General features: G+C 39.0%; 1 protein-coding gene across 2 annotated transcripts; it reads left to right on the top strand.

Moving 5' to 3' along the window:
- Window positions 1-1,253: 1,253 nt before the first annotated feature.
- On the top strand, window positions 1,254-12,712 carry LOC140927025 (uncharacterized). 2 transcript variants are annotated; one of them, XM_073376687.1, is made up of 8 exons: window positions 1,254-1,397; window positions 5,235-5,576; window positions 6,299-6,574; window positions 6,891-7,265; window positions 7,851-8,129; window positions 8,863-9,228; window positions 10,292-10,558; window positions 11,645-12,712. In XM_073376687.1, exons 1-8 carry the CDS (start codon window positions 1,322-1,324, stop codon window positions 12,004-12,006), a joined length of 2,343 nt encoding a protein of 780 aa, XP_073232788.1. In that variant the 5' UTR covers window positions 1,254-1,321; the 3' UTR covers window positions 12,007-12,712. The 2 variants fall into 2 exon arrangements, with proteins under 2 accessions (XP_073232788.1, XP_073232789.1); XM_073376688.1 differs by lacking the exon at window positions 6,891-7,265.

Genomic DNA, 12,712 nt, shown 5'->3' with positions numbered 1-12,712 from the left:
ACTTGACCTTTAGTTGCACGACTTATATTCAATTTTGAGTTAAATCCACACGGTTACCAGGGAGGAATTTCGTCCAAATTGACATCCAACCTTAATTACCCACCCGACCCATGAAACGTTGACCACACCACTTTGCTCTTTTCAAACAACGATGAGGGTTGTAAGGGGATAGTCTCTTGACAGCTAACCAGCGTCAGATCGAGGTTCAATGACCACGGGGCCAAGAGAAACGACGTGCTCTGAAGACAAGAATTGACGTTTGCATTCTCGTCCCCAGAGCCACTTAATATGTAACGTGACCAAATGAAACGACGGGCTCTGGAGGCGACAATGGGACGTTGCTTTAGCGTATACAGTATTTACTGCGCGTGAATCTGGCCGGAGGCCTCGCTACGTCACCCCTCGCGTCGTCACGTTAACCTTTTAATTTAAGCTTTACACCGGAGCCGTTGAACGAGATGCCTAGCCTGACATCATGGGGGGGGGGGAGGGGTTATGTTTTTCCTTTTTTCGACCCTCCTTAAACTCCAGCAAAAACGAAACCAAAACACATGATCAAGATCAGCAGGTCCCGAGGAGCCAGACATTAGTCAGTGTTGATCTTTTAATTTGTTCCTGGTGACAGGATTCCATTTTAGACTTGGATAGAGTTGTATCAAACCATGACGTAGTCAAATTTGCTGATTAATTTTTTAGGGTTTGGAATTTGTTTTGTTCTTTATAAGACCGATTGCAAATCATTGTTGATTTCATTCGCCTCAGCCGATAACGTCGTCTGATTTGTTCTATTTTGCTGAAAGACTCGATTTCATCGCCAAGACGATTCAAGCAGAAGCCCAAGAAAACTTTTGTCATAAAATGGCTTACTAATAAATATTAGCTACATCTTTTTTTATAAAAGTCAAAGAACCGGAGTCTAGCATCATTTCATTATATTTTATTTTTAGAAATAAACAGTTCACATTAAGGTTGTAAAAATAAAATAAAATAAATTAATAAACAAATTTATAGTTCTTAATTAATCGTACAAGGTCCTTAGCATTTGGAAGTGTGGTTGACGTTTTTAATTATGCCGGGACAAACTCTCCATTATACAGAATTTTGTGATTATTCCCACAGGAAAGATTCAACTGCGTTTACTTACATAAGGTCTTTTCAACCGGAAATCCTATCGATCTATTATTAGTCTGAAAAAGTTGGACGCATACCAAGAATGCATGTGTTGCGCAGTTCACTTTGGGTATATACCTTAGAACCGTATGTGCAGATGTAGTGTTGCATTGGAAAAAGCTCTCTTGAAGGCAAGGTTTCCAATATAAAAATGACCTACGAAAAACTTGTTTTTAACTTCTTTATAATCTTTTCTTGCGGAACACCAACCAAGGGAAGTTTTAAAGGTATGTATTGAATTCTTTTTACGGGCCTGAATTTTGCAATTTCGCACATTTTTGAATCAGTGCGAGGACAAATTTTTCTTTCTCCAAAGCCTGCAAATTCATTACGTTTCAATTTCCACGAGGCTGTTCTGTAAAATAACAGAAGACGATATTTATTTCAATTTTATCCGGCAGTTTAACAAACCACCAAAAACTACCGGTACATTTTGAGAATACTTACCATGAGTCTCGTGTTAGACAGCAAATACCCAAATAGTAACCTAAACTGAGCATCCCTAACAATTCATGAATAACAATGATGTTACTGTAGCGTGTCTTTTTAGTTGCCAACATTTGGAGAGTCTAGTCTTAGCTTTGATCATCAAGATTGCGTGTATAAGGAAGAAATCAATGGTAATAAATCTGGGAAAACAAAATAAGGTACTTCGATTAACCTCCAGGTGATTTGGTTAACTCCTGGATGTATGGATTGGTCGTTCAAGAATTAATTCTCAGTTGTTGGAAACGCAATTTTTGATAGTGGGTTTTCCTTGCTAAATGAAGTACATCACTATGTATTGTAATTGAATACGGAGTACATCCAATGTTAAGCACCTGAAGAGAAGATAACAATTAAAAGTAACACAAGATATAGTTTCCTTCCTATAGCTCTTCCTGTGCTGTGAGGTAAAAAAAATGTTGTTTTTTTTTTTAACACGAAAAGTATTGTTGCTTTTAGGGAAAGGAATTTATTCCGAAACGTTTGGGAGATCATATGTCCATTTCATCGATTGATATGACAATTATTTGAATCGTTATCGTTTGTCTTTCAATATTTTACAAATAGTTTTCCTTTGATTTCCATGGTACTTTAAAAGTGGATGAAAAAGTGATGATAAGTAAAGAAGGAACCTTAAACCACGGGTCAATGATCTCTAAACCGCAATCTTGTGCCAGCATTGTTCATAAAGACTGTCGTGCTGTTTCTAATCTCTTGAAGTCTTGGTTCCAAGAGTCTGATGATCTTTGAAGTGCAGCTCTAAAAAAGCACCTTGTTCAGGTGTTCAGAATTTGTGTCGAAATTACAATCGTGTACAATAACAAAAATGCACATGTCATGATAAGTCTTCCAATCATATCCATTCTGCTGTGGTTATCATTGATAGGTCATTGATTTAATTATCGATAATTAGAGCCATATTCTTTTTTGTTTTTTGTTTTTTTTGTTTTGTTTTGTTTTTTTTTTTTTAATATTTTTTAGAGCCATATACCATGTACGTACCTCAAAACACCGGCAACAGATCTCGAAAGGTAAATCCTACTTGCAGCCGTTTGAGTTTCTTTGGAAGAAAAGTACAGACGAGTACATGAATCTTGCACATGAGCGAAAGAAATGTTCTTGGACAATCACAGGCGGCCCAGACGTAGTAGTAGTCAAAATATTAATATTCACATGGACAAAATGGGATGAGTCGTCGAAACTCCCATGAACTAAAATAGTCCAAAAGTCAAAATATAACAAAACAAAGCTAAGATACCTTTAACTGAACGTCTCCTCCTTCTTCCTTTTGTTGAGTTTTGCAATCGTAGGTACTGTCCACTAAAGAAGAATTAAAGCTTTAATTCTTCTTGATTTTTGTGTGAAGTATGGTTCTTATTGGTTAGTCGGATGACGTGACCTTTTTACCAGATATTTAGAATTTAAAGCTCATAACGAAATACTATTCAAATTTTTCTTTACCTTTTTTTTGCTTTAATACGTCTATGTTATCCCTTTGACGAATTAATTTTATTTTTGAAAAATCTATGTATTTTTTCCTGTAATTTCTGATAATTCACATGATCTGTTGAGATCACGGCACTAGTCGTTCTGTTGTTTTCTATAGATCACGTTTCACCTTTTACATGTTACAGATCATGCCTGTTGAATAAAAGGAGAAAACGCCAAAAAACAGAAAAAAATACACAACCAGAATTAGTCATGATGTCTTGACTGTATGTCGTCATTAACAAATGCATTGCTTCTTCGTCTTCATATATGAATCAAAGAAAGCCTATCGTCAACTCGTGGGAACGTTGTTTAGAAAACGATAAAATGGTTATCAACTCTGGGTTTCCCACAGTAAATTGTAGGAAATGATAGAAATTCAGATTGTTTATCCATGTACAATATATTTAATATACTATCTTTTCTCTGGAAACACATTGCACTTTATTAAATAACAGTTATTTAGGTACATATTTATAGAAAAACAACAAAGCAAATACGCAAACAAAACAAGCCAAAAACGGGAAAAAAAGAAAGAAAGAAAGAATGGTACAAAGCAGGACTTGAACCCGGAACCTTCGGCTAAATGCGACTTTACTTTACCACTACATCACGAAGGCAGATTACGTCAAAACTCTTTAACTTCATGCGTTATCCTTGGAACTTCCGCCAATACTTCCGCCAGCAAATTCGTTCAGTATGATCGAGCCGCATTAACCGAGCTATTGACAGTGAAAAAACAATGTCAACGCATTTCATGGCAACGAATGAATAAAATAGCAGGTGCTTTAAAAAGCCGATACACCCCGTCAGCGAAGTAGGAGGCAAAACATATGTTTTCTTATCTCGATTTCTGCTGTTATTTTGAAGCTAATGGTCAAAATCACATCCGTCATTCGGCCCATACAGGTTCTTAAGAATAGCATGGCATGACATTTTCTTACTTTCAGTTCACTTTCCAGCTAGCTGGAATTTAGCTGTAACGTTTTGTAATGTTTTGCACGTACTAATTAGTTGAATTAGTTCTTAAATTTAGACTAATAGCTTTTGCAATACTGTAATTCATTTATGGTCATGCAAATAAAGCATTTGTTGTTGTTGTTGGTACGCTCGCGCGTCCCCACGAGTTAAAAATGGTTCCCTTGGGAGTGTACAGATGGACACACGGGCTCGAGGGGTGGGGGGGGGGGGGGGTGAACTTCCATGTTTTGCTCACTCGCTATGTGCCGCTCAGCATGGTATAGGTTTCTGGGATCTTCAGTTTTAAAATGAGTACTCAATTTCACTATTTAGCGTCTTAAACGAGATTGCAAATTAAAAACTGTATTTTGCCTCAAACAGGGTCAGAATCAAAGGGTTTCAGCAGCCCAGCCCTAACCAAACTTCCTTTAAATTTTCCTCTCCGGCGAAGATTCTTCCCTTGTACAGCCCTTCCCCACCACCGAGTCCCGTCTGGTCCTCTTCTTCCCTCATTGGCGACATTTTATCAAGGGACTTTTGTAATAGAATTACTAAACTTTAAACATCAACATCGAGACACCGAGTAATGCTGGAACTTTTAAAGACCTGACTAAACATTTTTTTTCAATACTCAAGTACATAAGCCAGAAATTGTTCATGTAAGTTACAAGGTGGATCCCTAGGACTCTTCACTAAAACAAGCACTTGATCCCTGTGTGACTGCAGGAGCTCCTGGTGACTGTTAATTTCAAGACACCTACGTGCAACGAGTTGCTCTCTCCTCCAATAAAACGCTCTGCTGGGATAACGTTCAAAGGAGCGAAATTGTGCCCGGTTTCCTGATAGCAATACCTGTTTATATTATTTCGTTTTTGGTACCCAGAACAGTGCCGGATACAGACCTTGAAATAAGGGGGGGGGCGATCTCCGAAAAAATTTTTTTAGGCCCTTCAGGCCTCAGTTTGGTCTAAATATAGGGGGGCCCAGGTCCCCCGGCTCCTTCCCTGGATCCACCACTGAATAACGTATACTGTAGAATTCTGTAACACTGGATCAAATACCATTCGAACAAATCAATCACAACCTCAGTGTGAATGAATTTAAAGCAGCAAACTCTTTTTCCTCTGCAGAGCCGCCTTTCGTCGACAGCCATATAACCTGTGGCAGGGACTTTATACAACTTGATGTGAAGCTCAACCCACAGATCTGGGAGAGAGTTCAATCGAAACTTGAGATGCACCTGATCGACAAATACTGCAAACCGTTTTATGTCAATAGTACACACGCCTCCATTAGGACACCACTTTACGACTGCGGTACCAACTTAGAGGTTACTAAAGATCACATGATCTTCAGTAACTCATTTATGATGAGCGAGGAGCCTGAGGTTGGTCAGCTGGTTTCTTTTATCCCGGATGTAGAGGTCAAGTTTCGTTGCACTTATAGCAGAAAGAACAATACACGAAGAATTGGTAAAGTGGCGCCTTTGAAATAGACAAAAATATTGCTGCTCTTGATGTTGAAGTAAAGACAACTTTAATAAATCATAAGGCTAGTCAGGCTAGTTTAGAAGAAAAAAATAATGCTTAACATTTCCTGATACCAGCTTCTTGCAGGGAGGTTGCCGCTTATGAGCCCTGGGCTTATGCATCTTCGTAAGGGGTTTAAGGAGGGCTTATGACAGAAGGGGCTTATACCCGAGAGGGTTTATAACTGGACTGGAAAAAGCGCTCCGAAACAGGCTGTAGCAGTGCTGATCAACCAAACGTTTTGCATTTACTGGTATATAACCAAGCTTCAAAACATCATAATTATTCGCATTCAAGGAAAGAAAGAATGGGGGGGGGGGGGGGGGGGGGCTTATCAGTGGCGGATCCAATCCTTCAGATAGGGAGTGGGGAGCGGTCATCCAGACCCTGGGATGAGATGGGAACCCGGTCTCAATTTCTTTTTTTTGGCCCTTCAGGCCTCAATTTTGCCTAAAAATAAGGGGGAGACCGAGCCCCGGGGCCCCTTCCCTGGATCCGCCACTGCTTATAATCGGATGTATTTTTTTGTTTACTGGTAGATGGACCTATAACTGCAGAGGGGGCTTAAAAGTGGAGGGGGGTTATAAGAGACAGTTTACGGTACACGATAAATAGATAAACGAAAATCTGCTCACCAACTAATGCAACATACTGTCTGTTTTTAGCTCCTTTACAGCTGGATACACTGCATTCAAGCCCTTCGAAAGTATCAACTCTTCGTGGGTTACCTGTTGTGTTGAAGTGTGTATTCAAATATGGTAGCCCTCCGGTGCGAGTAGTGATTTTACGTGATGGAAAAATAGTTGCAAATCAAGAAAATGGCACTAAAACTGCCAAAATCACTGTTGGGCGAAGAAAAAGGGAATTCGGCTTGTACACATGCCGGGCTGAAGATACGAAAAAGGTGAAAATAACACATGACATGGAATTAACAAAACTTGGTGAGTGAGCGCAATTTATGAGAGTTGAATGGCCTCGATCTCTTCCTTTCTCTTATATATATATAGCTGTAGGCCTCTTTGTTCGAGAACGGACTGAGGTCATTATACTGATCGTTATGTCTTATATAGAAAAAGTTGTGACTGACAGTTCTGAAGGTTAATGCCCGCGTTCATATGTAAACCGGATAAAGATCTCAGGCATCTTCTTCAGATAAAGACTGCAAATCCTCAAATGGCGTCGCTTCTTCTCGCATTTGCTGGATTTATCGTTGTCTAGTTACTGAAAGTATACAAATTTCTCTTCATTCTGAAATAGATCCTTCAAACGTATCGTCTGATGGGAAACAGGTTACGTGCTCACGTGATGAAATGTATCTAAAGCTTGACCACTTGATGTTTCCATGGTTACGACCACAGTACTTTGACATTTATCTCCTTGAAAAGAATTGCCGACCGTATCACGTGAATTTCACGCATATGATTGTCAAAACAGGATATGGGGATTGTAAAACTAAGGCAGATATTCGAAATCATGACGTCATCTATAGTAACGCCTTGATAGCACTTGCAAGGCCCATACCCGGAACTATTATCACTAGATTCCCGGATGTATTAATTCCTTTTGAGTGTCGGCTCAATCTTACAAACAGTGATTCAGGTCCACTGAAAAAAGAAGAGAAGGTCCTTGCAGGTGATGAAACATCCATATTCAAAATTTAAATATTTTTTTACTGGTGCTTCATAACAATAGGGTAATGTAAGCGGAACAGGACTTAGCGCCTTCTGCAAATGGTCAACTTAGTTTACCCCACACTGGCTCTTGGCTGATTAGATCGAGAGTGCCATATTTTCTCGAGTAAGATTTGGCCAAAAATGAGGGGGGTTATACGAGAAATTAATGTCCTCCTTCAAATGAAGAAGTAAGACAAAACTTGAATAAAACTAAGAACAAAATAGAAATAAAAGAAGATGCCTTAACGTGGAGGACTCTGGTTTCCTATGGTAATGGTGGTGTTGTCGAAGTTAGTCAGGGAAGTGAAGTAAGGAGGGTGGCTTTCCTTGTGATATTCTCACTCAAAAAAGGGGAGGCAGAGGACGCATTCTGACGCTTTGTCACCTCAGTCTCGGCTGAGTTGTGAAGTAGCCAGTGCCTTGGTACTGGCAGCAATGTCTTGGTTGAAATAGTTTTCAACGGGTTAGTCACAGAAATTCTGACTGCATCAAATCAAATGATGTAGAGTCAGTCCTCTAACGATCTTTTCACTATCTATTCTAGAGCCTCTCACAGCCGATAAGTCAAAAAGCAGTCCATTCATCGTGAAAACATACAAAGGTTTTACAGTCAGGTTAATGTGCACGTTTAAAGGTGGCGTCGCTCCTCTCAGGATTAAACTGACCAGGGGAAAAAAACTGGCCTCGAGTGTCGAAGTAAAAGAAAGGACTTTGTACTTTACAGTTAAGACTGGCCTTACAGCAAGGTTCCGATCTTATGAATGTATTGCGACTGATGCAGAAGGAATAAGAGTAAAGCAAAGAATTACTCTTCGAAAAGCTGGTAAGAAGCGTAATCTCCCTGCTAACGCGGTGTTAATTGTCCCGCGACCCATACCCATAGCATGCCTTAGTAGCAGACATGCAAGCCCTCAGTTGGCTTTTTAGCTCAGTTGGTAGAGTGCTGCCCCCGGCATCGCAGTAGTTAAGGGTTTAAACCCCACACAAGCCTGAATGTTTTAGGCTTTCTTTTCGCGACTGCAAAAGTTGCGCGTTACATGTATTCACGTTTTATCTCCGCCTTTTTCATCGTTTTGCGACTAAGATCGGTCTGCAATCCATTTTATGAATTGAAAAGATTTAAAGTATTTTCTGATTCAGGCCTAAGTGAAAATCCTCGAAAGGGAAGTTCCCAACTGTGAAAGCTCTCTCTCTCTCTCTCCCTCTCCCCCTCTCTCTAGGCCTAATGCCTTTTTTCTTTTATATTATAAGAACCTTTTGTTTGAAACATTGCCGGAGGCTGAAAATTGGAAAAACACAAGAATATAACTCGTATTTAAGTTTGGTTAAGAACGTTCCATTTCACTGCGAAATACAGAACAAAATTTAACAAAAAAGATGTAGAGTTTGAATGTTATTTTGCCCAAGTGAAATAAAGTGTTTTTAGCCAAATTTAAGTCCGAGTCATGTTTAAGTGTAGTTCTGACTCAGCCTTTTCTCAAAATGAGTGTTAATTGTAAATAGAAATCACATATTCCTTCATCGTATTATAATATTAGTTTCACTTTACCCCTTAGGGCCTCGTGACTTGACGTCAGATGGAGTAAAAGTAAATTGTAAAAGCGACTTCATGGATGTTAGTTTAAGCAGACTTGTGTATCCGTGGCTCGATCCAGGCCTTCTCCGTATTAGCCTTATCCAATCTACCTGCACTGCATATACCATCACGGACTTGGAAGTTAGAATCCAGGCTCCACTTAGTAGATGTGGAAGCAAAACAAACCTCAAGAACAAATATACGCTGCGATCTCGTAACACAGTTATTACCCAGCCAAGACGTCCTGAAGGAGTCTTAATCACCTACCTACCTGAAATTCACTTTCCGTTTACTTGTGATTACGAGATAACTCATGCTCAAGGGAAAACATCTCTTAAGCCGATAGGTGAGGACAAATTTAGCGGTAGCATAATAGCTAAAAAAAAAACTAATTTACAATTCGATAAATTATAGACATTAGTTGTTTACCAATTTCAAACAGATTCGGGAAAATCCAGTTTGAAGTGAGTAAATGGAACACCGCTACAAGGAACAAGGAACTGATTTGGGCAAATGGAAAACGCGATTCCGGAATGGAATTTACTAGTCCTGAATTTTTCTTTCCAATTGTCCAATCCGTAAACCGACCGGTTTGCCCATGTAAACGATAAACAAACATTAACTCCGTTGTGTAATCAGTGACCATATCCTTCCAGTTGTAGTTTTCTTGCACAAGGAAGAAAAACCGTAGGACCCGTCTCCGAGTACTGAGTCATTAAGTCTCTGATATAACTCTTGTGGGACGAAAACGAACCACGGCAGACCATAATGGGCAATGGGGCCGTGGGAATGGGACGGGGTGTAATCTCGCATGAGGCTTATGAGTCGCGCTCGTACCCTCCCCTCTGGGTAGGTTTGTACCCCAACTGACAAAACCGGAAGACACTCAACAAAGATTTACGGCGATTCTCCGCCCTAAGATCGAACCCCTTACCCTTTTACGTACTATTTTTTGACAAAAAAGGTGCCCCTTTTGTACACCTTTCATTGACATACATAGTTTAGAAAGCCGCATCCCTTTTAACTGCTGTGAATGCGCCGTCTTTTAAATATGAATAAATCATGACTAAAGCAGTTGGTTTTCTTGTCTTAAACTGTGCCTAGCACAAGAATGCAACTAAAATCATGTTTCACCAGCCTTAATTGATAAAAAATTACTGCTTAAATTTAGGCATTTTATAATGAACCTCGTTAGAAGCAAAAATCTGGTTTGGAAAACCCTTCAAAAATAATGCTTAATACGTTAGCAGCATTGAAATTTTAGGGTCTTGCCCCTTGATGTTTGCATATGAAGCAGTTATTGTATTTTATTTTCTAACCTTTTTGACACTTTGCTATACCAGATATAGGTTACTACATGAACTTATGTTGTTGGTTCAAAGTGATGTTTCCTCTATACACTCTCTTAGGACCACTTATGCCTGATGTGTCTAACTCAAGTAATACCGTAGTCTCCCCACCAAAAATGACTACCAAACTGAGGTGCGTTTTCCAAGGAGGTGAGCCCCCGATCAGGGTCAGCATGAGCAGACACAAGGTCAAGATAGCGCATGCACAAGGAAGGACGTTGAGTTTTGTAATAAAACCACATATTTATGATGACGGACACTTTGTTTGCCGAGCCACCGATGCCCGAAACAAGACCGTTACTCACAAAATAAACTTACACGTTCCAGGTAAGGCCAGTTAGAGAATCCGTACGCTTCAGCTTTTCTTTTCACCAGCATTCAAACTTACGGAATTTAATCTTAAGAAAACAGGTTTTGAAATATATCCACCCATATCTAACGACTTTTCTACTTTTCGTTTTTCGTTTTTTTTCAAATCATCGAATCCATTCAAACTCTTACTGAACGAGATAGTTGAAGGTATCGTTCACTGTCCCCCTGTTAACCTAATATGCCGCAGAAAGTAGGATCTATAGAGGACCTCATGATTAACAAAAATATACCAATACAACACCGCTCTGTCTAGGTTCTACTCGTGTCATGTTTATGTCTTGCTAAGGTAATTTTTACGCAGCACGATCAGCTTAAAAGAAAGGATATCTGTAGCCTAAGTATCAGGCCCTTCTTGGGAAAAAAGGAGAGGAGAAAAGCGAAAAGGGAACGGAGACAAACTTCTTCTTTCTCTTCTGCCCTCCCCTCCTCGTCCTCTAAAATATCCCCTCCCCTGACCCCCAAGGAGTGATACTCTCAGGATAGAGCGTTTTTCACATGACATCACGGCGGCCATATCAATGTTCCAAAACAATAAAACGTCGGCCATGTTGGTGTTCCAAACCATTCCTGTGGGAGTTGAATTCTTTTCTTATGTAAACGCATTCTTTTGATCCCATAAATTTGCATAGACGCTGGCCACATGAGTGAAAATGCTCTATATCTGTTTGCAAGGCTGATTCCCAGGGTTTTTTCCTTTGAAATTTTGGACTGTCAATCAACCACGGAAAGGACAAGGCAGCAACGTTGTTTCTACTTAACTTTTAAAACTTAAACTGCTACACTTCATCAATAAGCTACTGGAACAGTATGACACATTCTTTTCAACGAACGAAACAGTAACGGCTATATATATGAAAAAAAAAAACAAAACAAAGTAACACATCTTACTCTTTATTTTCTTGCTTAACCCTTTCTAAGCATTGGTTCCTTGACATTTCCATATATTCTATATTATCAGAAAGATGAGAAATTACAAATAGTGTTGTTCACTTTCCTGACTTATTTATCTTTTCTTTTCTCTTTTTATTTTTTTTCCTGTAGTTCATGGGATCGTCTGGAACAAAGGAGCAGAAATTGATTGCGGCTCAAAAATCACGACTGTTACATTGTTCCGAGCAAACTTTCCGTGGTTAGACATTAGACGTATGCACGTACATCTCATTGATCCAACTTGTCGGGGTTACCTTAACAGCACGCATGTCAGTTTTAGATTTCAAACAGGAGGATGTGGCAGCAAGCATATCAAATCATCTTCAAGAGATGTAATATTCTCCAACAAGGTGTTTATTGTCAATAAACCTCATTTCCAGGAAAGGAAACACAAGAGTATATTGGAAATAAACTTTTATTGCAAGTACAGCCACACGGGTGGTGGAAATAAAAAAATTAAGGGTTTTTTGTAAGACACAAACTCTGTAACTAGTGTATGGCGATGCAATTGATATCGTAATATAATGTGAATTTCTGTGAAACTGTTACTTTATTATAACATCCCATAGGAGTACGCAGCTCCGGTATTAATCCGAGCAGGTTTGGCAGAGTCTTTGACTGTAACCATCACGGTTAGCATAGTCCAAGAGAGAACTCGATGGATTAAAATGAGAGGTTCCTTTTCGTAGAAAGTACAACTTTCGGCTGTAGTTGAAAAATACCGCTATAAGCTTTATGATTGAAAGCCAATCAAATATGCGTGAAATTGTTTGGCACTTATTATTACAAATCTATGGAGTTGCAACTTTTGGGTTTATAGTATGTTTATCTGTATATTGCTCTGTACATAGCAAATTGTATTAAATGTTCAACAGCATGAAACATACAAAATAGATGAGGAAGAAGCGTAGATTTTATATTTGATCACACAAGCGCTATGTATTCAATAAGCTTAACATGTGTACTGATTTACTTGAGTCGTTTTATGACAAAGAAAAAATTTTTAATTGAAGTTGTAAAGTTTATGCCATAGAATTATGCATGTATTTTAACATTTCTGTTTAGAGTAATTCATTTAATCTTCCATGCGTTGAATGTTTTAAGTACTATCACTTATGTCAGTTTGCTATTTGATGTTAGTTTGTAAATAAAATGGAAGGTTGCTGTTTTATTTTCTCA

The sequence above is a fragment of the Porites lutea genome, chromosome 2, assembly GCF_958299795.1.
Source record: "Porites lutea chromosome 2, jaPorLute2.1, whole genome shotgun sequence".
Taxonomy (NCBI): Eukaryota; Metazoa; Cnidaria; class Anthozoa; order Scleractinia; family Poritidae; genus Porites; species Porites lutea.
This window is presented reverse-complemented; position numbering and strand designations above follow the sequence as displayed.

Coding starts and splice junctions, on each gene's coding strand:
- LOC140927025 (XM_073376687.1), top strand. CDS start 1,322: ATGACCTACGAAAAACTTGTTTTTAACTTCTTTATAATCTTTTCTTGC. Junction 1,398..5,234: donor AACCAAGGGAAGTTTTAAAG/GTATGTATTGAA, acceptor TTTCCTCTGCAG/AGCCGCCTTTCGTCGACAGC. Junction 7,266..7,850: donor AGAAGAGAAGGTCCTTGCAG/GTGATGAAACAT, acceptor TATCTATTCTAG/AGCCTCTCACAGCCGATAAG.